At 40.3% G+C, this 25,086-nt stretch overlaps 3 protein-coding genes across 6 annotated transcripts in view; 1 reads left to right on the top strand and 2 right to left on the bottom strand.

The window, feature by feature from the left end:
• cep295 (centrosomal protein 295) overlaps positions 1 to 6,896 on the bottom strand; it is a 23,870-nt gene extending 16,974 nt beyond the window's left edge. For 2 of the 4 annotated variants that reach the window (XM_050032648.1, XM_050032665.1), the window contains exons 1-9: positions 6,517 to 6,895; positions 5,249 to 5,449; positions 4,854 to 4,978; positions 4,662 to 4,755; positions 4,211 to 4,327; positions 3,980 to 4,120; positions 3,402 to 3,585; positions 3,006 to 3,173; positions 1,711 to 1,947 (exon numbers count right to left, since the gene is read on the bottom strand). In XM_050032648.1, the coding sequence (XP_049888605.1) occupies positions 1,711 to 1,947; positions 3,006 to 3,173; positions 3,402 to 3,585; positions 3,980 to 4,120; positions 4,211 to 4,327; positions 4,662 to 4,755; positions 4,854 to 4,978; positions 5,249 to 5,449; positions 6,517 to 6,615 (1,366 nt within the window). In that variant the 5' untranslated portion in view covers positions 6,616 to 6,895. Of the gene's footprint in view, positions 1 to 1,710; positions 1,948 to 3,005; positions 3,174 to 3,401; positions 3,586 to 3,979; positions 4,121 to 4,210; positions 4,328 to 4,661; positions 4,756 to 4,853; positions 4,979 to 5,248; positions 5,450 to 6,516 lie in introns of all 4 variants that reach the window. The other 2 variants (XR_007569080.1, XM_050032657.1) reach the window with 2 other exon arrangements.
• A 236-nt stretch (positions 6,897 to 7,132) lies between these two features.
• med17 (mediator complex subunit 17) lies at positions 7,133 to 16,236 on the top strand. The gene is made up of 13 exons (XM_050032680.1): positions 7,133 to 7,276; positions 7,803 to 8,047; positions 9,011 to 9,174; positions 9,390 to 9,609; positions 9,766 to 9,902; positions 10,291 to 10,372; positions 11,324 to 11,476; positions 11,826 to 11,956; positions 12,727 to 12,911; positions 13,434 to 13,571; positions 13,960 to 14,077; positions 14,272 to 14,431; positions 15,643 to 16,236. Exons 2-13 carry the CDS (start codon positions 7,813 to 7,815, stop codon positions 15,849 to 15,851), a joined length of 1,932 nt encoding a protein of 643 aa, XP_049888637.1. The 5' UTR covers positions 7,133 to 7,276; positions 7,803 to 7,812; the 3' UTR covers positions 15,852 to 16,236.
• LOC126382685 (V-set and transmembrane domain-containing protein 5) lies at positions 16,029 to 21,427 on the bottom strand. The gene is made up of 4 exons (XM_050032706.1): positions 21,044 to 21,427; positions 19,483 to 19,809; positions 18,414 to 18,557; positions 16,029 to 17,935 (listed from the first exon to the last, which is right to left on the bottom strand). The coding sequence occupies exons 1-4, from the start codon at positions 21,117 to 21,119 to the stop codon at positions 17,904 to 17,906; spliced, it is 579 nt and encodes a 192-aa protein (XP_049888663.1). The 5' UTR covers positions 21,120 to 21,427; the 3' UTR covers positions 16,029 to 17,903.
• Positions 21,428 to 25,086: the final 3,659 nt, after the last annotated feature.

Here is a 25,086-nt window from a genome sequence, read left to right as displayed (position 1 = left end):
TTTAATAGTTAATATTGATATATATATATATATATATATATATATCAATATTAACTGTTGAAAATACATTTGAACAACTTATTTAGAACATTTTTAATTTGTGTTTTTAAAATTAATTAATCAATAATTGTGTTCCCTTATTTATCTATTTCATTATTATTTTTTTTTTTAAATGAAATTTATCTATTTATCTAGTTATTCAGTTATGTGTTCTACCTTTGTCTTTTTGATGTTTGTTTATAAGGAAAAGAAGCACAACAATACCATGTTTTGTTATCTTTGAAAATGATGTTTCACAATTAAAACATTAGAACAATATAGAGTTTGTAGGGTGGTATTATGCTACTGCCACGGTATACCAGGGTATTTAAGAATCCCCACTGTATGATTTTCAAAACATTTCAAAGTACAGACACTTATCTTTCTATTTAACTCATACTGACAGGCTGTAATGAGGATGTATTATGTGTAGTGCACAGTATGTCCCACCAGAGCTCAGGCCCTACTGGTGGAACAGGCAGCTGAACTGAGAAATGTTACAGGACTGTAAACAGCCAGCCAGCAAAATCAGAGAGAGACTGCAGAGAAAAACAGCACATATTCACATCTCACTCGGTAAATTGAGGAGTTATTGTGACCAAACCAGAGCTGGTGATTGTTGGAACATCGGAATAACTAACTTAATGACTACCACGACTAACTAAGATGGGTTTGTTTTATTTTGTGTCTGTCTACTTTGAATGAAGTGTGTTTGAGGTAACACACAGCGCTTCACACTAATATCATCATAAACTGTATACCCCAGTGAAATGTCAGGAAGGTATTAAGATATACAAAAATAGATACCGCCTAAGCCTAAGAGCTTGCCAACCTACAAATGACAAAATGTGCAGTAAGCGTGTAACTGTATATAACTACAATCTTAGCTCCAACAATTGTCTGTGCTTAAAAGGTGTCACCTGTCAGACTGAGGCTGAAAAAAGGGAGTCTATGTTATTCCAGCCTTTGGTCTTGGTATAACCTGCCGGCTAGACTCAATCTAAACTCCTGCATCTCTCTAACCAGTTTTAAACAAGTTAATAGGAGTCCTTACTACCAACTGTTTCTGCTACAATGGCATGTCTTGATGCCTTTTTGTCCATATGTATTGTATATTATCTGTGGACATTCAACTTTATCTTTTGATGTGTGAACAGCAGGTTTTACTCTGTACCATTTATGATTGATTGTTTTGTATTTTATTGTATGTATGTAATTGATGTGTTCTAGACATAACCTTGCTGCCTTGTTGGCCATGTCACCACTGAAAAAGAGATTTTTATCTGGTTAAATAAAGGTTATCTTACAGCGTGCAATGTCCTTACATGGTGAATACCATTTGGCATAATGTACAAATAGTTTCTGATATGCCACAGATTTTTTTTAAATCTCTTTCTTTTGTTGTAACTAATATTTATCTGTATGGCAGGTGCACATATGTGTGTATGGTTAATGTAACATTTCAGAAAATGCACAGTGAATTTGGTTGTACAACGTGAAATGACAGTAACAGGTATTCTATTCTATTTTATTCAAAGCCCAGATAAATGAGCGTAAATGGGGGGGGGGAATATGAAAATAATTTAAAAAAAATTGTGATTTTATTACATTGTGCACAGCCTTCTAGGTTAACTTTATTTATTCAGTGGTTAACAGTGAATGTTAACTTACCCCGTGGTGAGTGGGCAGGCTCAGGGAGCCTGATGGGGGCCAGGATGTCTTTCTCCTCACTGGTCAGAGAGCCTGTGTCGATGGTTGTGTCGCGCTCTGGGATCTGATCGACGTCAGCGGTCGGTGATTCAGCTGCAGGGACACGACTGCTGTGGTCAATCCACTGGTTCCTCTGGCTCCTGATACGATCCAGGAGTTTCTTCAATGCCTTTCTTGGACCAGGTCTGGAGGGTTCCACTGCAAGTAAAGAAAAACGCTGACTGCAGCTCTGGCTTGGGAAAGACGAGTTTCAAGGAAATTACATCAAGGTTATCAAACAGGACAGTCAGATTTTATTCAGGGTTGGTGACTATGAGATGCTTGAACAGATATTTATGATCTTTACATGTTTTGTATAGCAAGACAATCTTCACAAATGAACACCACTTTTAAGATTTTTGAAGCTGAATTGCAATCACCAGAAGTAAAAAGCTAATGTTAGGCTATAAACAAACTGCACTACAGTCACATGACTTCGACGAGGACTAATGACTCCCATCCTCTGCAGGAGGAGATAAAAGCTCTGGAGAGCTCCTTCAGCGATAGACTGATTCACCCAAAGTGTGTGAAGGAACGCTATCGCAGGTCCTTCCTGCCTGCTGCTGTCAGGCTACATAACCAGCACTGCTCACAGTAGACTGCACCATGGACACTTTATTGACACTTTATTGACACTATGGACACTTTATGGACACCACAGCTGTCTGCTGTTTTGCACATACAATCACTTGCACTAGATGTGCTCCCTTTATCCACTGCTCATTTTCATTCACTGCTGCTCATTATTATCCACTTCCTATTATTTTCATTATTATTATTATTGTTATTGTTATTTATCGCCGACTCTTGGATTTTTGTACTTATTTGCATGCCTAGTTATTTAAGTTTTTTAAGTCTAATTTTGAAATCTTTAATCTGACTCTTTTTCCTTGACTGCTGTAACACTGGAATTTCTCAATTATGGGATCAATAAAGGTGTATCTTATCTTATCTTATCTTATCTTATCTTATCTTATTTTAAGTTGTAGAAAAAAACTTGAAAGTCTCTTAAACTTATGTGAACCACAGACATTATTTCAGGCACCTAACAAAAAACCCACTGATTTGAACCAGAAGTGCAAAAAAGGTCCAGAAATGAGCATTGAAATTTAAACACTAAATTACTGCTCTTTATGTCTGGCCTGAAAATTCTGATAAACAATGCTGCAGAAAAAAAGGAACCTTTAGGTTTTATTGTATCTGGTGCTTCTCTTCACCTTGAGCAGATGTTTCCTGCTCTTCCTGCTCAGTGTCATGTTGTGTGTTTTCTGCTCCTTGTGCAGTGGTTTCATCCAGTGTGACGTCCAGCTCTTGGTCCTGGCTGCCTGTGGACAGAGCTGGCAGGGGCTCAGGTACCAGCTGGACCACCAGGTCTCCTTTAACCCCTGGAATCAGACACAGCCAAGGTTCCATTAGAAACGTCCATAAACACAAAATCTCCCACCAAAGTACTGAGGCTATTTTACTATGCAAAAATACCAATAAAGCTCACCTTCTGGCTACTTTTTTAAGCAAAGCTACAAGTACTGAATTATAATTATACAGATTTTTTTGTGACTAGTTGTTACAAAACACATTTATAGTTAAATACTACACCACTGAACAATCCTTACTCCTCTCTCCGGTGTACATGTCCTCAAAGGCAAACTCCATCTCTCTCTGGAAGTCCTCCCTTGTCTCCTGTCTCTTATAGAGAGGCTGGAATATCTGAGGAGGCATCTGTGACACCTGCTGTCTCCTCCTCAGCAGGTCTGTCTGCTGCATGTGCTCCAGTTCAACAAGCAAGCGTTCACGATCCTAAAGGAAACCATAAAAAACAGATCAGGAAAAAAAAGGCACACAAAAATCTCATCTCTTTTTACAAATCACATCCACCTTGGCACTATGATACAAAACTACTGACCATGTTGAGGGGGAAACATTTAATCTATGTACTAACTCATTTTCCTATGAAGGACTGCACCAGGATTTTGGACGACTGGGACTCTTTTGCTTTAACACAAATATGTCACTTAAAATTCAGTGATACAAACAACTACAATCTTTACATGAAGAGGTCAGCCTTCTTACTTTGGTGAATGCTGCTGTCCTGCTGCCAACCAACAGTGATGGCAAGCAGTATAAAATAAAATAATCTGTCAGACAGACATTAATCATTTTTGTGTCTATCTGCTCATCAAGTAACAGGCACCTGCACGAGGTGTTCCCTTCTCAGAGCCTCCTTCCCTCTGAGACGAGCCTTCTCAAGCTGCTCCTCTCTCCTCCTCTTCTCCTCCCTCTGCAAGTCCTGCAGTCTCCTCAACTCCAGCTCAGCTTCCTTGTGGGCATTAGGCTGCAGACACATGTACAGGTTAGACAGCTCTGCCAGAAGGGAGACAAACAAACTATGGGGTTAAGTGCATACATAAATCAGATGGCTTACCTGCTTTGTGTCCACCTCTCTGTCCACTGTGCTCTCAGGCATGTGGTAGTGTGTGGCAGCGAAGGCATTCACATCAGATTTCTTTACTACATGTGGCTTTTTGGAATCGATGTCCTGCTTGAACAAGAGTATACTTTGTAAACCACCCTTGCATGTTTAAACTTATATTATTGCAGACAGATAAACCAAGAACAATGTGTAAACTAGGTGCTTTTTTGAATAATGTTCTACCCCTCTTTAAATGACTCCATTTGTGCTTTAGGTCCATTCTGGTTGTTTACTTCTGCATTGCTGTCCTGTTCTATGTTTGTACTGGATGCTACAATTTGTGGTCCAGAGTAAATAAATCTGAATCTGCATCTGAATCTGAAAGAAAAAAGTCAGCTAGCAAATGTAAGTGGCCTGTCAGGCCACCAGGAAAACAGTATTATAATATTACTGTTCAAATCACCTCTATGGGGTTTGGGAGAGGCGGTGGGAGGCTGGCCACTTTTGCTGATCTTTCCTTTTCTGCCTGTAGTGCCTTCTTCCTGGCATTGATAGATCTACAGACAAGCAAAGGAACAGACTTAATATTTAGTTTATTCTGATAAAATTCAAACATGTAAACATCTTTCGAGCAAATGTTTGTGATGCTGCTTACCTGCTTTGCCTCTCCTGGTCTTTAAGCCTCTGTGATTTGAGCTCCTTCAGGGCTTCTCGATAACGCTCCTCTGCTTTCACATGATTTTCCTCCTCCCTCTGAGCTATGGCGGCCAAGTCAGGTTCCTTGTGCAATAAATCAAAATTACCACAAAAATAAATCACATAATTTGGACACTGTATTCATCTCCTTCTAAGGTTCTCTTTGGTCTTTTTTGCGTCTCAAAATTCATCTTTCATCTTCATTGCACTGGGCAACTAACTCAGTCAACAGTGACTAAAATGTTCCAAAAGGCAGTGACAGCTTCAACAGGTGTAATGTGGTCAACCAGTGACAGAAACTCCAGCTGATAAAGACAACGGACAGCTGCTTGTTTTAAACCGATGTCATCTTACATTTTCTTTTGCACTCCTGTGTCCCTGACCCAGAAGCTGGAGGCTCTCCTGGTAAAGCCTCTGCAGTGTGTTGAGTTTCTCCCTCTGCTGTCGCTCCCAGTCCTCCCTCAGGTCCTCCTCCAGCTTCTCCAGCTCACGCTGCCGTCTCTGCTCAACCCCTTGACGGATCTGCTGTGCGATGTCTCGCTGCTGCTCCCGCACCTGTAAGTCAATGCAAAATGTACATGCATACTCCGTCTTAAAATATCTGCTGATTTTGAAAACCATTAGGAGGTTTTTTTAGTTGGCTCAAAAAAGGCCAACTTGTTTTGAAATGCCTGTATTAAATGAGCTGAACACCAAATCAGAGCTGCCGTGTTGAGACTCAGTTGAGCCTGTTCATTCATGACTTTGAAACAGAGACCCGAGATGTGAAGCACAGACCCCACAAGTTCAAAGTAAGGAAAACAGACATGCTGAGACAAAACTGTGATGTTTAAAACAACAGAATACATAGCCTAATATATAGAGTAAAATATCATTGCCATAAACACAACAGGAGAACTTTTGGCAAACTGAAATCATCTAAAATACTTTCTGAATGATACCTTCAAATTTATCTTCTGCCCCTTTTGTATATTGAACTGACAGACTTCTGGTGTCTGTTTCTTTCATTTTTTACCTAAGTGCCATTTAAAGAGTGAGCAAGTGCTAGGAACTCGCTTTGGAATAAATAGCTAAATGCAATCTCTGTCAAAAATTAACTTATGTTCAGAGAGCTACAATAACCTTTGGGGAGAAACTGAAGCAAACACAGTTTCAGTCTGGCAGACTGACTGCAACACTGGTTAATCCTGAAGTGACACGAATCCTGATCATACCTAATATATATAAATGTAGGTTTACACTATATTAGGCTACATCTTAGTTTTACACAATTTGTCTTTGTCATTTTGGTATTTCGTACTGAGTGTATTTCAAAATGTTGTTGTTGTTGTTGTTGTTGTTGTTGTTGAAAAAGAAAGGGAAATAAAATCAATATAATAATGTCTGATTTCAAGCCAGTCATCCACTGTATCCTAGTTGGCCTTCAGGATTTAATTCCCTTTCTTTTTAATTAGGCCTAGCATAACTGTCAATCTTTAGTAATTAAACAGCCCTAATTCCTAAAATAAAGCTGCCTTGCTTCAGATTATACAGTAAGGATCAGAAGTCACGGGCCTGAAGTGGGAGCAGGAGACCTTACTGAAATTAACTTGTACTATTTTTATCATGTGATATTAACTTACCTGCTGTATTCGCAGTTTTCTCCTCCTTTCATATTCCTCTCGTATTATCCGAGCCTCTTCGTTAGGGCTCAGTCTTACCTTGGCTACTTTTCTCTTCATTTTCCTCAAATATAGCTGGTGAACATTTCCCAAATGTGCAAAAAAAATGTAAAACGCAGGTAACGTTAGCGCTGGACGCTCCGTTAGCCATGCTAGTTAAAATTGGCTACTTAGCTTCATTTTGTTGCGGTATAACGTCATTACTACCGTCCGGACAGACATTTTAAACATCTAAAACCGTAAACAATGCGAACAAATATGAAAATAGTACCAACGTGAGGCTATAAAAGGCAACATGAGTTTTGTTGACCATCACATATCCATGTCAACGTGAAAAAAACGAGCTTTTTGTCCTGAACGTCACATCCGGTGGTTTAAACTGCCCGCCGTGCTTGTTCCGTCCTGGTCCAAATTCCCCTTGGTTCCTACCAGTAAACATGGTTCCTATTCACAATATGCCCATCTTAAAGTATTTTCCCTACAAAATAAAACGAAACTAAAAACGCTTACTCAATTAACAAATTAAAGCGATACAAAAGAAGGCAACATAAAGGACCTAAAACCGCTAAACTCGTAATACCGTGAGCATCACGCTAGGGGGCAGCAGTTCTTCCGTGTGATGAGAGAGGAGAATGACCCATTCACTTCGCTAACGTTACTGGACAATATTCCAAACGTCCAGTGAATAACCCTTTAAACTTGTGACTGGAGCATACTGAAGGTAAGGTCTACACGAATAAAAGATCATGTTGTCATTGGGTGTTTCTTTGGCAGCCCAGGGACTTCCATTTATCTAGTGAGATTAGCAAAGGGCTAACGTTAGCTAGTCTGGCTAACATTAGCTTGACGCAGAAATACACAATCAAATGCAGTTGGTGCCGCCGTCATGAGTAGTAACAGTGATTTATGCAGCTCTTGAGGGAAAACTCTTGTAGTGGTTGAAGAAATATTCATATTTAGACCCTTTACTCTCCTATAAAGTACGAATATCACACTGAAAAATAACATACCACTACAAGTAAAAGCCCAGCATTCAAAGCCTCACTGAAGTAAAGTGTGAAAAGTAAAAGTATTAATTGTGCAGCAAAATGTTCCTTGTCAGTGTTTAACAATTGTATGTGGTGTTTCTGGATCAATATTACTGCTGCATTAATGTGTATGTTGCATTTTAATCCTATGGATCGATAAATAGATTTGTCTCAAGCAGTTTGATGATTAAGTCTTTCTACTTATCTTCCTTCTGTCAGTGTTGCCATCATGTCCGGTGGTCCAGCAGTGAGGGTCAGCATCGAGTCTTCCTGTGAGAAGCAGGTGCAGGAAGTGGCCCTGGATGGAACAGAAACATATGTCCCCCCTCTGTCCATGTCCCAGAACTTGGCAAAGTTGGCACAGAGAATCGACTTCAGCCAGGGATCGGACTCAGAGGAGGATGGGACCGAGGGGGAACCCAGGGACCGTGAGTGGAGCAAGCAGGAGCCAGAGGAAGAAGAAGGTAATGTCTGCTCAGGAGGAAGCAGGGAGAATTTAGAGCCATGGTTAGACTCTGTTAGCCTGATGATTGACCCATTACTGATTCACTAGAACACTCAGGGTGCTGCACAGCAAAGTTCATCCTTAAATGTTTTTTACATGTGTAAAATCTGCAGATTTGGTTGATTGCAAGGGGAACACCAGGCAATATCAGTGAATTCTAAACATTTAATGACAGGAAAGTAGGAGATTGTGTTTTAACTTTAAACTTGCATTGGAGATGATGGTAACTCAGTAAGCTTAAACCCAGCGGTCCTGTCCTTTACTAATGCAGGTTTATTATTTTTAAAAATCCCCAATAAATTGTTCATTCTCTGATTATTTTTTCAGCTTCATGGCCATCCTCAAGGTGATAAATTAAGTATGCAATTTAATTAATTTTTTTTTAAAAAGAACAGAAAATTAAGGACTTTTACATCAAGATCAAGTAACAACATTTGTAAATCATTAAAATAAAGAGACTTTGCTTAACATTTATTACTGACACACCTTTATGTAACACCTTCCTATTATCAATAAAGAGGGCTCCAGTCCCTATGACTCTGCACAGGATAAGCAAGGCAGGGCACATTTATTTATATAGCACATTTCATGCCCAAAGTGCTTTACAGATTACACAGGTAAAACACAAGAAACAAATGATATAAGAATAAAAGCAAGCAATCAAAAGCTCATACAATAAGAACAATAAAGGCAAACAGGTAAAAGCACATAGAGAACAACAATAAAAACATCAGAACAAACTATCAAAAACACATAGAATAAAAAAAAACATTAAAACAAAACAAGTTTAAAAGAAAATGAATAAAAAGCAATAGTGAACAGACAGGTCTGTTGAAAGTGGTCAGCATTGTCTCAAGTCCTTGCAATAATAAAATCTGATTAGTGTTGTTTTTTTTTTTGTTTTTGTTTTTTTTAAACACAGGCACAGTGAAGTTCCAGCCATCTCTTTGGCCCTGGGACTCAGTGCGTAACAACCTCCGCAGTGCCCTGACAGAGATGTGTGTACTCCATGATGTGCTCAGCGTGGTGAAGGAGAAGAAGTACATGGCTTTAGACCCGGTGTCTCAGGATCCAACGGCTGGCAAGGTGAACTGCTAAAGAATATCACTACTATCACTTAACATGAATAGGAGGGTAGATAAAGATCTTACAGATAATAATCCAGTGTGACTGCAGCACTGAAGAAATGTTCAAAATGATGACGTTCTGTGGCTTATATTTGTCAAGGAGGTCTGTGCACCTTCTCTGTTTTACACACATATTTACTTCCATTCATAACAGCATTTCTTGTCCTTGTGCAGACCCCCCAGGTGTTCCAGCTGATCAGTAAAAAGAAATCACTGGGCACAGCAGCGCAGCTCCTCCTGAAGGGAGCAGAGAAGCTCAACAAGTCCGTAGCAGAGAACCAGGAGAACAGGAGGCAGAGGGACTTCAACTCTGAGCTGCTGCGACTCCGCTCTCAGTGGAAACTGCGCAAAGTAGGAGACAAGATCCTGGGAGACCTCAGCTACCGAAGCGCAGGTGATGAGGCCTCTAATGTATATTCAGTCAAATCTGTGAAAGGCTTTTTGCCCAACGTAGTTGTCATATTGTCATACTGTGTTCTGCAAAGTAACATGTGGACACTTAACATGTAGCCTAATCCCGAGCTAATGTTTTGACAATTTACACATGCAGGTTCCCTTTTTCCTCACCATGGCACGTTTGAGGTGATCAAGAACACAGACATTGATTTGGACAAAAAAATCCCAGAAGACTACTGCCCCCTCGATGTCCAGATCCCCAGTGATTTGGAGGGATCTGCTTATATCAAGGTGAGAGGGAAACCACAATGGCACGTTCCGTTAAAATACAGTCTTTTCTATGAGCGGTATAGATATGTCTGTGTTGAATAGATTTTACACTTATGAATAGTCAGCAGCTGGACTTTATTGATTACCTGTTTCTTACTCAACACTGCATTTTTTAATAGCATAAAAGGAAAAGAAACAAAGGAAAACCTTCTATAAATTATCTTGAGGCAGTGGTGAAAATTAGAGTTAGTTATGTAGAAATTATTTGGTGGACTACTTGTGTAGTGCATCTATAGTTTTTTTTTGTATGTTATTTTACAATATCCATGCTAAGGTCTCCTGTCATCCCATATGTTGTCTGAAGATTTAGTAGATAGTTTTCATAGTGGAATATTGTTTATGTCTTCAGGTGTCCATCCAGAAACAAGCTCCAGACATTGGTGATCTGGGAACTGTCAACCTGTTTAGGAGGCCGCCAAAAACCAAAGCCGGTATGGTTCAGTACAGAGAGACATGACATTGCACAACTTCCAACAACCATTAAAGGAATAGTTTTGATTTTTTTAAAGGGGTTATATGAGGTACTTATCCATAGTTAGTGTATTACCTTCAGTAGATGGCGGCATGCCTCCAGTGTGGAGAAGCAGACAGGAGTACAGCCACAGAAATTAATGTATGCTATTTTTAGAATATTTTCACTGTTTTACCTTGCAGTCATACAACCCTTTCCGATGGGGAACTGAAGCTGTTATATCCATCTGTGTTTTCTTAAAAGCCACCAGACATTTTGATGAAAACAGTCATTTAACGTGCTGAACACAGACCAGTTAGTTTGTTTGTATCATTGTGTGACTGGTGTTTTAAAGGGTTAATTTGGATTTACCAAAGTCACACAATAATACAAACAAACTAACTGATCAAAGCAGCAGTAGATCAGCAACTTCTGAGTTCTGTGGGATAAAATTATGCTTTTGTCAAGAGTCTGGTGGCTTTGAAGAGAGCATCAATAATGGCTTTAGTTCCCTGTTGGAAATCACTGTCTGAGGGCAAGATAAAGTGGTGAAAATATTCTAAATAAAGCATGTACCTAAACTGATATTAATTTATTTACATGGCTAAAATATGTTCTGTTGCTGCCCCTATCCACAGCACTACATTACTTAGCTTCTGTATCTGCACTCCTGCTGCCTCCAAACTGGGGTTGTGCCGACCGCCATCTGTTGTAGGTTTATACTGACTACTGTATATTTAAGTACCTCATACAACCCCACTATCCTTTTGAGTCTGGTTCAAAAACTGCCTGTAGAATTAGTAAATGTATGTAATGTCATCTCTTAAAACCACCCTACTCTCTTTTCCTCCACATCGCATCATTTTTATCATCTTTCATCTCTTCCCATTCTCGCCTGATCTCTCTTCCTCCTGACGTCCTCTCCGCCCAGGTACCCAGCCGTGGCACGTCAAGCTGGAGGCGGCTCAGAATGTTTTGCTCTGTAAGGAGATCTTCGCCCAGCTGTCCAGGGAAGCTGTCCAGATTAAATCCCAGATCCCTCACATTGTGGTGAAGAATCAGATCATCTCACAGCCTTTCCCAGGTTAGAACACTCACAACATGTTTTTGTTGGACGATATGAGAAAATCTATGTTTGATGCATATTTAAAATGAAAATGCATCACTACAGGCCTCTGCTGTGTTCTAATAGTTCTACATTAGTACCTTATTTTAAAGGTGTGTATGTGATGAACATAGAAAAGTGATTGTATGAACAATAAATTCATTCATCCAAAGTTCAGTTGCTCCCCTGGTCAGATATAATTTCTAATATTTGCATTTGAATGACATTGAAAAAAGGTAAAACGTTGTTAACAGATTAAACATATTATCATCTGGGTCTGTGGAGTTTGCTTTATTTTTTCTTTTCCACCATGTTTTTTGCTGTATAGGTCTGCAGCTGTCCATCTCACTGTGCCATTCTACGGGAGAGAAGAAGAACCATCGGGCGTCACCAGAGAAACCCAAACCAGACGACCACCTTTACGTACTGGAACACAATCTACATCAAATGATGAGAGAGGTGAAACACTATATGAAGTCACTCTGCATCTCATCTGAAGCTGCTGCCTAGTAGAGATATTAGCTTATTGCAGATACATTATATCATCATATATGTTAGTGGATAAATGATAAGAAATTAGCATATAGATAATATATGTTTTGAAACAGGGTCACTACTCTGTTGTTTGTCTACCAGCAAATAGTGACAAGTTTATTTTTCCACTGTATAAATGTCCCAGCCAGCTCATTTCCTGTTCACAATTTTAAAAACCAAACAAAAACAAAAAAAAATTAAGGGATCATGTGTAAAGAAAATTAAAATCAGCCAATATATCATTACAGGATTTTTAAAACTCTCAAGTATCATACTCACATCTCATAATTATCTGCCTCTGATCTCCTGTAGCGGTCAGGTTGGGCTCAGCTGGAAAACTTTAACAACCAAATTGAGTCTTATTCACAGGATAAAACCAGAGACCATGTTGTAGTGGGATTACTCCAGCTGTGATACAGTGAACCAAAACTTAGTGAATGTTGGCCTGAAGCGTTAAGTTGTTGGGGGGCAATGGCTCCCTGCCTACTTGCTACACCCCTACTTCTGACCCCCTTGCACAAACCACACTCATCTTCAGGAGACAACGGCACATCCTTCAACACATTCAAACCAGAATAAAATATTGCTTCAAATATATCTAGAAAACTACCATCCATACAGATCTTTCATTTCATTCATATCAGTTAAATTCTACCAGTCTTCATTTTATGTAACAACCTTGTCCATGTTTACAGTTCCACAAGCAGCAGCTGAGCTCTGTGGTGATGCCACATCCTGCTAGCGCCCCCTTTGGCCACAAGCGCATGCGCCTAGCGGGGCCACTGGCCTATGACAAAGCTGAAATCTCCAGCTTGCAACAGAGTGAGGGGCTCCTCGAGAAGATCATCAAACAGGCCAAACACATCTTCCTACGTAGCAGGTAACTTAAGTTGTATTAGCTATGATTTTATTTTTCGACTGGTCACAAAACACAGTTGCCAGTGGCAGTTACGGCATTGTCCCACAACATTTTGGTTACAGTAACATTAGGGGCCAGTAAACATTCAACTATGCAACATTGTTTTATCACCAGAGATATCGTATGTAGAACCAGTTTGCAGAGGAAATAGTTTGAGGTCATGAAGGTGAGTAATATTTGCTTAGTTACAAGTCAGCAAACATTGCTCAGTCCACATGATATGAAAGTCCCAAACAGTCCCTAACATGCACCTCACTGTTTGCAGTGCCACATCTGGCCAAAAGGTGGCATATTTTGTCCTTGCTCATCAAAATTTCATCTCAGGAAAATACAGTTATAAGTGTAGAAATTATAACTAGCAATATATTTAGTATTTTTGTTAAGGCAGTGTTAACTATACAACTCTGAATAAAGCCCTATACTAGGTTTAATCTTTAGCCACTTGGTTCATAATTTAGCAGTATTAATGTCTGTGATCACCAGGACGGCGCGGACTATCGACAGCCTGGCGAGCCGCATAGAGGACCCGCAGATCCAGGCTCACTGGTCCAATATCAACGATGTGTATGAGTCCAGTGTCAAGGTGCTCATCACCTCTCAGGGCTACGAGCAGATCTGCAAGTAAGTGGAAGAAAAGCAGGAAGGATAATGGAAAAACCAGAGCATAGAGGGGGACACAGTGTGGGCAATACGGGGTACCTGCTAATGTTTTAATGAGCCGCAGTGAGCATCTGCGAGCCCTTTAAAAACATTTCAAATTATATGTACTGAAAGTTGTGGATTGTGATTGGAGGCCTTTCAGTTTACTCCCATTATGAAATTTGAAATAGCAGTGACAGATATGACAGCGAAATACAGGCAACAAAATCCTTTGAGTTGTCTGCTTTTATGAAATGCATTTTTTAAGTCCATTGTTATGTATTTCATTACCATCACATTTGTTCTCATTCTGCCTGATTGACACCTACGACCAGTCTTGGGTAAGTGTTGACATGTTTTGTGTGTTTAGGTCCATCCAGCTGCAGCTGAACATTGGTGTGGAGCAAATCAGGGTGGTGCACAGAGATGGACGCGTCGTCACATTATCACACCAGGAACAGGAACTGCAGGACTTCCTCCTCTCACAGGTATCACAGCTCCCTCATTGTTAACTTCCCACACAGTTGTTGGAGGAGGCTGTATTTACTGGAAGCAGTATTTCTGACCGCAGACCTGTTGAGCTTTTAACCTATGTACATACAGTTTTTAAACAGGTTTTAAATGCAGGACGTTTACTTGTATAAACTTGTTTTTTCACAGTGTGCTATTGCTACTTTTACAGATGTCGCAGCATCAGGTGCATGCAGTTCAGCAGCTGGCCAAAGTGATGGGCTGGCATGTCCTAAGCTTCAGTAACCATGTAGGCCTGGGCCCAGTGGAGAGCATTGGAAATGCCTCCGCTGTCACTGTTGCCTCGCCCAATGGAGAGTACGCCATCTCAGGTGAGAAGAGAGTTGTAAAGATCATTCCAGAAAGGAAGTTCCCCTTTATCATAAGCAAATCATATTTTAAAATAGATTTAAAACTAGAATTAACCGCCTCATGATTGTATGCCTCCGCAAACCTGTCAAGTTGCAGTTATAGTTTGCATCAGTGTCGTGGAAAAAATGCTTCACACACATCTTCCCCCCGACAGCACGGGAGATCTATACAGTCAGCACAGTTTCAAGGCGGGCACCCAAGATTAGTGCCACCAATTCAGTATCTAACTGTCTCCCCTTTTTTGCAAAACATTATGATGTCACAATAAATTTGACCTTTGGATATAAACGTCATCCCTTCATTATTATATCCTATCAGACATTTGAGTGAAGTGTTGTCATAATCAGCATATGAATTGCAGAGTTATGAACAAAAAAAATGATTTGTGAGGTCACAGAGACCTTGACCTTTGACCACCAAACTCATATCAGTTCATTGTTGAAAGTGGACGTTTGTGCCAATTTTGAAGAAATTCCCTCAAGGCGTTTTTTTGAGATATCACGGTATGAGAATGGGATAGACAGAAAACCTGAAAACATAATGCCTCTGGCCAATGTCAGCACCGGTACAGAGACATGAAAATCAGCTACTCGTAAAGCTGTATTGTTGCTAATATGGTGTGTCATTTTTGGTCTGCTACATAAATTGCCAGATTTCTAGTGCAGTAACTAGCTTTATAGTAAAATAATGTTTTATCAGGTCTTTTTGTCAGTGTCTAGACAGAAATGCATGAAAATAATGCAGTTTCTTTTACCACCATTCAGCCTAATTGACCAGAATGCAATGCAGCAGGGATGAGCGCTGTTGAATGTGGGGTTAATGGACCCAACTTTGCATTTCTTACAAATAAGGGTAGCGACTCTTGCATTGCTCTCACCGAATGCAACTCGGACACACCCAGTCTCAACTATTGAATTACTCAAGATTACACAAACAGGTTGATACAGGTTGAGGCATCATTAAGAAAGTAAAACACTTCACCACAGAATCACTCCTGGAATGCGTCATTTCAACATAATGAATTAATGTTTCTGACATTGTAATAGTATCCTAAGGCAGTTTGATAAAGTAAAACTGAATATCCTCATAACCATAACAAGGCAGGCTGTATTAACATCAGCAGATTTTAGTTACTAACATGTTGTCTGTGTGTCTCTGTTTGTCTTTTCAGTGCGTAACGGCCCAGAGAGTGGGTGCAAAGTTTTGGTCCAGTTCCCCCGCAGCCAGACCAAAGAGCTGCCGAAGAACGACGTCATCCAGGACACCAAGTGGAGCCACCTCAGAGGGCCGAGCAAAGAGGTCCACTGGAGCAAGATGGAGGGACGAAACTTTGTCTACAAGATGGAGCTCCTCATGGCTGCTCTGACTCCCTGTCCGTAGATACAGTCAGTCTGCGGACTCCTCCCTCATTACAAAGCCATGTTTTATATATGTTCAGCCACAACATTTGAAAGGGACAGCAGCACAAAGGCTTTGCAGTCATGATACAGACAGCTCCATCAAAAATGTGACATTTTCCTTTTTGATACTGCCACAATCTTCTTTCCACCTCCAGCAGTGTGTGTGTGTGTGTGTGTGTGTGTGTGTGTGTGCGCGTGTGTGTGTGTGTGCGCGTGTGTGTGTGTGTGCGTGTGTGTGTGTGCGCGTGTGTGTGTGTGCGCGTGTACCTCAAACACTTTGATACAAAATAAAACATTAAGTCTGTCTGTATTTGTGCAGATTTGTCATAATAAGAATAAAGCTGTGAATCAGTTTTTTCTCAGGAGTTCTGGCAAACACTTCAGTGTATTTCTAGTATGAGGAATATGTTTCTGTAGTTTTGCTTTATCTTAATCGCATGTCAGATTTGAGCAACAGCATTTTGGAGAAAATGACTTTCTTCAAATTTAGATTCATCAGTTTTAAGAAAGAACCACGTGAGGTTTTAGTTCACCTTTAATTAAAGGTCCAGTGTGTAGGATTGAGGGGGATATATTAGCAGAAATATCTACATAGGAAGCGGCTCCTTATCCACGGAGTTTCTGCAATTGGACAAACCTAACTCTAGCCCTTTCTACAGAGATCGTGCTATAGGGTAGCGTCGAAGTCCCTCTTTTATGCTGCCTTTGAATTTTTACGCAAAACCAATCAGTGGTGGACTCATGCCACTCTAGTGTGTAATTTTAGACAGCATGATGGCATCGCTGAATGAAAAGAGGCATTACAGGCAGTAACATTAGGGAGTCGGCCTCTAGTGCGACATATCACATGTGTCAGCAGCGCTTTATAAACAATAACAATTGCATTAACATTACAATAACAATAATTTACCGGCCATGTTTTATGGCGGTTAATCCGGTCTTCTGTTGAGAGGGCAAGGAGCTCCCAGACCTCATTGCTTTCCCAATTTGATGACATTTTTGGCCTCTGTTGTTCTCTGAGTTACCAGCTGCTTTTTAAATCTCCCACCAGTAGGTCACACACATAAAACGTTGTCAAAATATCACTCCTATCCCGTCCATGTTCCCTTCCTGCCAGCTGTACAGCCATCATTTCGGTGCTTTTACTACCTATGCTGCCAGCTTGGAGGCGAGACAACCCAATTATCCCATTCTGCAATTGTACCTAAGCAGCATAACAGCATGAAATTCCCACCCTGAAGAGGCAGTGCAAAAGGGGCTAGTGGCTCTAGATAGGGCTGTTTACATTTTCGCATTGGCCACCACAGCCTCTCTGTGACATGCCAAACAGTGTTTTTACTTGTTTCAATCACCCTATCTGTTTGTTTTGGAGAGGAAGAAACCTCTGCATTTAATTCTGGTCGCAAAATTGCAACTTGCAATCCTCACTGGTAGATGACACTAAATCCCCTTAGATCTTACACACTGCTTCTTTGAAGTACAGATGTTATGCAAGAAAAAGTTGACTGATTTATTGTAATCAAACTCTTTTCTTTAACATGCTGTGTATATAGATGCTAATACAGCTTTTTTTAAATGAGCAGCAGTCTCATTTATGCTTGTTTTTTCACTCTCTAGTCTTATGGTTCTCCCCGTTTGATCACTGCATCAGAAGTCCGATACAGACTACCTGCCGAGAAACCTTTTCCAAGGCCTGTTTCATGTCTTGATGGTTGTTGTGAAGAAAGAACAAGTGAAAGAAAACCACACCATTCATTTGCTCAGACAATAAATACAGTATGTATTGTTTTTTCAGTGTCATGGATGATATATTTACATTCAATCCAGTGTCCATAGCAGTGAGCTGTAAATGCATGTGTATTCAATACAAATGTAAACATCTTGGTACACAGTTTTTCTTTTTTCAAGCCATCTGGCTGTAAGTAACTTGTTGGATTAAAAAAATGCAGTTATTTTATATACATACATAACTTTTAAAAAGTCCAAGTTTAACAGACAGTCTTTCATGTGTTTTCCTGCAGCCCGATGTCCATCAAAGAGGCTGCAGCTCTGTTGCATCATTTTCTGCATAAAGGGAGAATAGCACTTAACATATTGACGTAACAAAGCCATAAATGACCTTTGTCCTCAAACACACCCCTGCTTAGACACAATAGATAACTTCAACCCACATTCACGCCCATTAAGCCATATTCATACATTCCACACAATGATGCAGCAGTAATAAAGTAAACTGTGAACTCCAGGGCAAACAAACCTCTCATATACACAACCTTATAAAAACATGGTTCTTTTTTCATGAAAATCAAGCATATAATATCTTTGTTTAAATATATATTTATCACTATCTAGACAGGTAGCACTACCTGCCATGTTTTACTTTCCTTTTTATTTACTCTTTACACCAAGATACTGTAATTATTCCCAGTGAGTTGTGAACTGAAGTTTATCTTGTGAAAGTTTCAGTGCAAACATCAGACCACACCATTGCTCGTAATAAAAGACCATGTACTTAAGAGACTTATTTCTCATGTTGTTTTACCTGGCATCTGTTTCCTGCGTCTCCATGCCACTATCTTCCTGTAGGCCTTGTCTAGTAGCCACATGGCCAGCATGAGAAGGCCAGCCAAACAGGCCAGTGCTAAGGCAGAGACAGACAGGTACTGAAGGTCCTCATACAGCACCTCTGGAGGACAGGGACACAGGAGCCACACCATGTTTACCTCAAAACATTTAAAAAAGCCTCTTCATAGACTACTTTCCAGAGATGCAAACACAGGACACACATGAAGAGACGAGGTAACATGGTAGCAGGAAGACAATTATTGGGTTCAATGTCATGGTTGTGTCTAAGTTACAAAAACAAAATAATACAGTATGTATAATTATTGTCACAGTAATCCTTTTGACGCTAAAATCAGGTCGTAAAGTTTTTCAAAGACATAACTGCTCATGTTGTTTACTAATGAATAATTATGATAAACTCAAACTACATGCCAGATCTGAAGATCTAAAAATCACATATAATGCTCAAAATGTCACTCCAGATTGTTGCTACCTTCATAGATGCTGGAGTAACAGTCTGTACATCATTAATGTGTCCATAAAATGTGTGAGGTTGCCATTTTTTGTTTCTTTTTTATCTACTTTCATTCAGGGAAGTTTGTGTGTGTGTGTGTGTGTGTGTGTGTGTGTGTGTGTGTGTGTGTTATGTGCAGACAATTGGCAAACCTCGACAGGGCAACAACTGTTACCAAAACAAGTTTGAGCAAGGCATACTCGCAGTCAGACTGCCTCTGTGGAGCTTACAGCAAGACTCTGGCTGTTATTTCATGCTGGAATTAGTACCATAAGTGCTGAGAAAATCAGGTCACTGGCTGTAATTTGTTTTACATCCTGTTTTTTGGCCCACTCTTGCTGTTTTTATTGTAGTCTGATTTGCTGTTGCTTGTACTGGGCAGCAGGTATAAGAGTGTGAAAGCAAGCTCTGCTAATTTCCTTAAACCTATGACTCTAGGCTGCAAAGACATGGTCAAATTAGGTTTTCGAAAATGTAGCTGTCTTATCTATTGCATTGGGAATGACATACACAGAGGCCCAGACCCACTCACCATTCACTTTTAGGACAAATCCAGCGTCCTTGCTACTTCCTGCTGTTTCTGTGACAGTGACCACGTAGTATCCAGCGTCTTGCAGCCGCAGGTCTGACAGGCCCATTGAGCCATTGTTGAAGGCCTGCACTCTGCTGCTGTAATCCACTGTTATGTTGGTGTACACCCCCGGCCGCCAAGTCCCTATGGTGCGGCTCACCGCCCCTGACATAAAGGTCCATTGTATGGTGGGGATCCCGTTACAGGTAACATCCACTGAGAAAAACACATCCTCCTGCACCGACCTGGTCAGGCTCCTCTGGGGAGAATGGACGGAGATGGTTCCAGCTTCCAAAGTGAAAAGAATAAAGAGATGTGAAAAAGATGTAAAGATAAAACATTTTCAGATTCACTTTGAAATGAACAAATAAATACATATAAAGATATGGGGGCCACATTGATAGATTACGTAAGTAGGTAGACAGGTAGGTAGACAGGTAAGAAGTAATATTTCACACTGTATTCTTGTTACAATCACACCTTTACCTTCCTTTTTTAGCTCCTGTTCAACCTTCACCCAGGCAGGACCATAATTACAGGAGAAACATGTCAGTGTATGACACAATACAGCTCTATAAAAAGAAAATGTTTTACCTCACAGGTTTTGCATCTCATGACACAGTTAGTCACTGTGGCTGGCAAATACTGTGACTCATTTGCATTTAATTCAAGCAGAAGTGTATAAATAGTAATGTGTTGTTCTGTTAGTTTTTCAAATTACAAGCCTCTTGCTGGAGGAATGAAACTTGTCAAACAAGCTGAGAAGTACCAGTTTGAATGTATCCAACAGTGTTGGCCTCCTTTCTGTTTTGGCCGCCCCTCATCAAATATTTTCACAGGAGTTTCAGTGGGGGATCTGGTTCTGCTGGTGGTGTTTGCTTTATGAGACACAGGTAAAGAATTCCACCTGAGAATACCAATGCTGACTAACAAACAAGAAGACGGTGTGGGAAAAACTGCCTGTCCTTTTCTTCAGACATCACAGTTATAATAATGAGCAATAAACCTCCATAACACAAAATTCTTAGAAGAATCTATTTTTTTAACTTATTTAAAAAAAACAGGCTTGTTTGTTTCCCATTAATTCTAGCAAAGAAGCTGGTCATGGTGTAGTTATTCTGTGCAGCTTAACTTCCAGTTGTAATTAAATCAGCTACTGCTCTTTCCCAATTCCTTTTCATTTTCTCTGGGATTCACATTTTCTCGACTGCACTGGGACCTTGGGTTCGGACCAGGACAATCTGATGTTTACGTGTACACAGCCATGTGTTCATGACTGTGTTGTGTTGATCTACTTAGCCCTGGTATACAAGACAAGACACAGAACCTGATAAAATATCATGAATCTGTTCTCCAGTCTGAACTCCTGCCTGGTTCTCAGTGTAAGACCCTTTTAAAAGGGCTGGAACCTTAGACCTGAGCAAATATAGGATTACCATAAAGGCATGCTCTCAAACACAATAGTCAAATACATGGGCTCTCTGGAGAGGATAAAATTATAGACATGTGCTGGATTGCTTACCTAGGTGACACATATATAATGTGATGCTGAGAAACACAGCAACATCTTGTACATCCCAGAGCCTGAAATGCCACATTGGAATCCCAGACCCATTGGTCGAACCGCAGTAAAAGAATCTCCTCCAGGTTATTTCACATTCTGAAGAGTCCTCCGTTCTGTCTGTCCTCACAAAACTGCCTCTTCTTGTTCTCACAGTTCCTCTTCCACTGTCCCTTGTACAGGTGTTTCTGTATGTGACTTTTCCCCCTTGTTTGTCTGAGAAATTGAAGTTCCTGTCACAGAAGTGCTGCAGTTCCTCTCCTCTCTCAGGACTGTGCTGGATTTCTCTTCATACCTGCGCAAGTCAGTGCCAGCCAGCCCACACCTATCAGACAGGTTCAGCCAGAGATTACTGAGCAAACATGTACTCAGTGTTCTGTGATCTCACACACACCCACCCACACACACACACACACACAATGCTACTAAACACACATACATCTTACTCAATTTACTTACTACCGTCACCCCGCCCAAAAAACACTCACCTGTATACGCAGACACACGATCACAAAAAATGAAACCAGAATAGGTTGTATCACTTGGTGCTCACGCTGTGACACACCTGGTAAAACATGTCAAACAGGAAGTGTGTATTCACACGTATGCACCAGGGAAAACAATGAACACAATAACAGTGAACTGGCTGACTTCACTTTGGAAGATATGAATAAGGTGTTTGATTCTTTGCCTGTGTGTTGTGACATTTTCATCCCTCATTTCCTTTTTAAATCATGTTGACAGGATCTGGCTGTCAGAAACCTACATTTTTATATTAATTTGCATAGTTTAGTCCTTTAAAGCTCCACTGTAATGGATTTAGCTGCATCTACTGGAAGAAAAGGAATGGAATATTCATAACTATATTTTCGTAAGTTTACTATTACCTGAAAATAAGAATCATTGTATTGTTACTACCTTAGAGTGAGCCGTTTTTATCTACATACAGAGTGGATCCTCTTCCACTGAGTCCACCATTTTTTTCTACAGCAGCCAGGAACAGACAAACTAAACACAAGCTCTAGATGGGGCCATTTGCTTTTTCACATCGGCTACTGTAGGAGAAGTTTCAGTTTTATGACATCACCGCTAGATGCCAGTAAATCTTACACACCAGACCTTTAAAGGGGAAGACCACCTATATGAAAAAGTCCAGTATGTTATTTCCATGGCCTAGGAAAGTTCAATCAATATTTCTGAACATACTACTACTCATGGGTGCAGATCCCGGGGGGGACGGGGGGACATGTCCCCCCCAAATTCTGAAAAACACAAATTGTCCCCCCCAATTCTAAATAGCTTAAATGATTGAAATTGAACAAATGTATACAGTAGTCCTATATACTGGGAGAAAGGGAAGATGATGGGGAGAAATGGGAATCCGTGAGAGGCGAGAGATGAGAACGTGAGTGGACATAACATGCCTGAGACCCTGAAACTAGAAGTAGCATTAACTAACAGCGAAGCAGTGAAAAGGAGGGTGATGACTGGTTCCATGTACTACTGGCTGTTTAAGAGAAATAAACAGTAAAGGTAAGCATATGATTCTCTTTGTAGTGCTTTTTGAATGACTTGGTGATGGTGATGAGCCTCTATAAAATCGTGAAATATGCTGGCAATCTCAAGCGCTCTATGGGCATGATTTGCACGCGTGCAATTAAAAAAAAATCACAACTGATTGTGTCCCCCCCAAACTTGTCATCAGATCTGCACCCATGCTACTACTCTCTTGTAAAGCCAGAAACCAAAGAAGTATAGGTCTCAACCTTGGGATGTTATTAAGTATAAAAGTCTGGAGCTGCTCCATAGACAATGAATGGGAGACTGATTGTGTGGATCCACAGGATGCTTATTTAACTTTCTTTACCCAAATGAGCTTTACTCTATTGTAGTGTTCTCAGTTCTGAAACAGAAAATGTACACATATATTCAGAACATTCCCCTGGGTGCTCTCAGTGTCATCTACAACATCTGTCACCTTTCATTGTCTGTGGAACAGCTCTGGGTTTTGAAAACTCTTTTCCTAAGATAATATATCCTACTATCCTACTATCCTACTATTAAATGGAGAAACCTCTGTCCCTCCGTCCGTCTGTCTGTCATCATCCGTTTTCCTCCTCACTGCTTTGACCTATTTCTCTGAACTTGCACATAGGCTTTCATCTTGGTCATGTGCAGACAGCCACGATGCCGTTTTTGCATTTTTCCCACATTTCTACTGTTTATATTCGCGTTTTTTCCACTACCCATTCATACTGTGAGCACCATTAACAGCGCGAGCTGCGCATGCGCGGAGACCACTTGGGAAACACCTGCGCTCGACCACAGTTTATGGCTGGGACATGCAATTTCAAGCACCAACACTTGCTGAAGACTAAGGTAATGATTTTACTGAACGAACACGCGTCTGTGTGTGCGAGCCAGCCATTACGTATTTTCACTTTACTGACATTAGCCTACAAACATTACAAACTAAACATTGCGCTGTGCACTTTGCACTGTTTCTTTCATTCTTTCTCCATGTTGCGTGTGTACCTGTGTGCCCGCGCATGGCCCCGCGCATGCGCGTGCCTCCGTGCCGTCAGCCAAAACTATGCTCCATGTATTTTGCCGTAAAGCATGTTTCTAAATACAGTGTACATTGTTTGTCTTACATTAATATTTATTACACAGTGCATTTTTACAGTGCTCTGATTTTGCATCTCCTCTAATATACTGTTTTTGATTTCTTATTCCTCTATACATAACACATCCCCGGGTATGGACTAGTTATTTATTATAAGCAAGCAGGCTACAGCTACTATACGAATGTGCAATAAATGAAAGCTACTACTGTTTATGTGATTACACATGCAGCGCAACATAAATGATAGACAAGTTAACACCCATAATACATTCTACTTTTCCAAATTTTAATACATTTAAAAGTAATGCAACAGAGAGACAGTGCAGTGTTTGACATTGATTGTACTGTACCTACCCACAACAGTCAAGCAATGGCTTTTGCTGAGGCGCTGCAACACCACTTGGACAAACATGCAGAAGTGCAGTACATTGTAATACTAGAACCAGTAGTAATAATAATGGCAATTCGTTTGGTTTATTCATAATTATGGTTAACCCTGGTAGAAATATGAACAAGTATTTCCAGGTCTGCTTTTGACATGAAGATTCTGGGGTGGGTTATATTTGTGAGATCATAAACAGCTGATCGTGTCACTGTTTTTATATGGCTATTTAGACTAATATCAGAGTCAACTATGATGACAAGGAGGGCACCACAAGTCACAGGAGTCGACTTTAATATTTGGGAAGTTTATCCCTCGAGGCACCTTAGGACCAAAAGGGTCCATTCTGCTGATTTTAATTTTTTGATTCTCAATATATGTCAGTTTAAAGGTTAATTGTATGAAACTTGGCCAGGATTTGTTTTTTACTATTATTTTTAAAATTCCATGACCCTCTCTTTCCCAAGGTGTATAGATTAGGAGATATAAAATTGGCATGCAAGTGTTAACTTAAGGACCTTTTTGGGCCCATTGACTCCCATTATAACCACATATTTTTGATATGTTGTAATCCTGACATATTATAATGCTTTTCCCATGAAAACCTAATAAATCTAAGCCTCTCCCTTCAAAAATAAAGGGAAAACAGGTTTTAGGTCTGATGACCCCCCTAAACCACCAGGGGCAGCACAGCTCATTAGCATAAAGTTTCAAGGCGTTACAATGGTTCTCTTACCATGCAAAATGTATGGCAATATAAAAGCTGAACACCACAAAAATGGTCTTGGTGTGTTGGTATGGATATAAAAGAGTGGTGTGAATGTGGTTGAGACTATATTTTGCCTGTGTGTGTGTGTGTGTGTGTGTATGTGTGTGTGTGTGTGTGTGTGTGGGTGTGTGTGTGTGTGTGTGTGTGTGTGTGTCCCCTCCTGTCGCCCTCTCGCGGGATTTCGCAGGGCGTGACGTTCTCTCTTCTCACCAGCAGAGGGTGGATAC

This window comes from Epinephelus moara, chromosome 2 (genome assembly GCF_006386435.1).
Source record: "Epinephelus moara isolate mb chromosome 2, YSFRI_EMoa_1.0, whole genome shotgun sequence".
NCBI classification, from domain to species: Eukaryota; Metazoa; Chordata; class Actinopteri; order Perciformes; family Serranidae; genus Epinephelus; species Epinephelus moara.
Note: the sequence above shows the minus strand (reverse complement) of the source record. Positions and strands in the feature narration are given on the sequence as shown.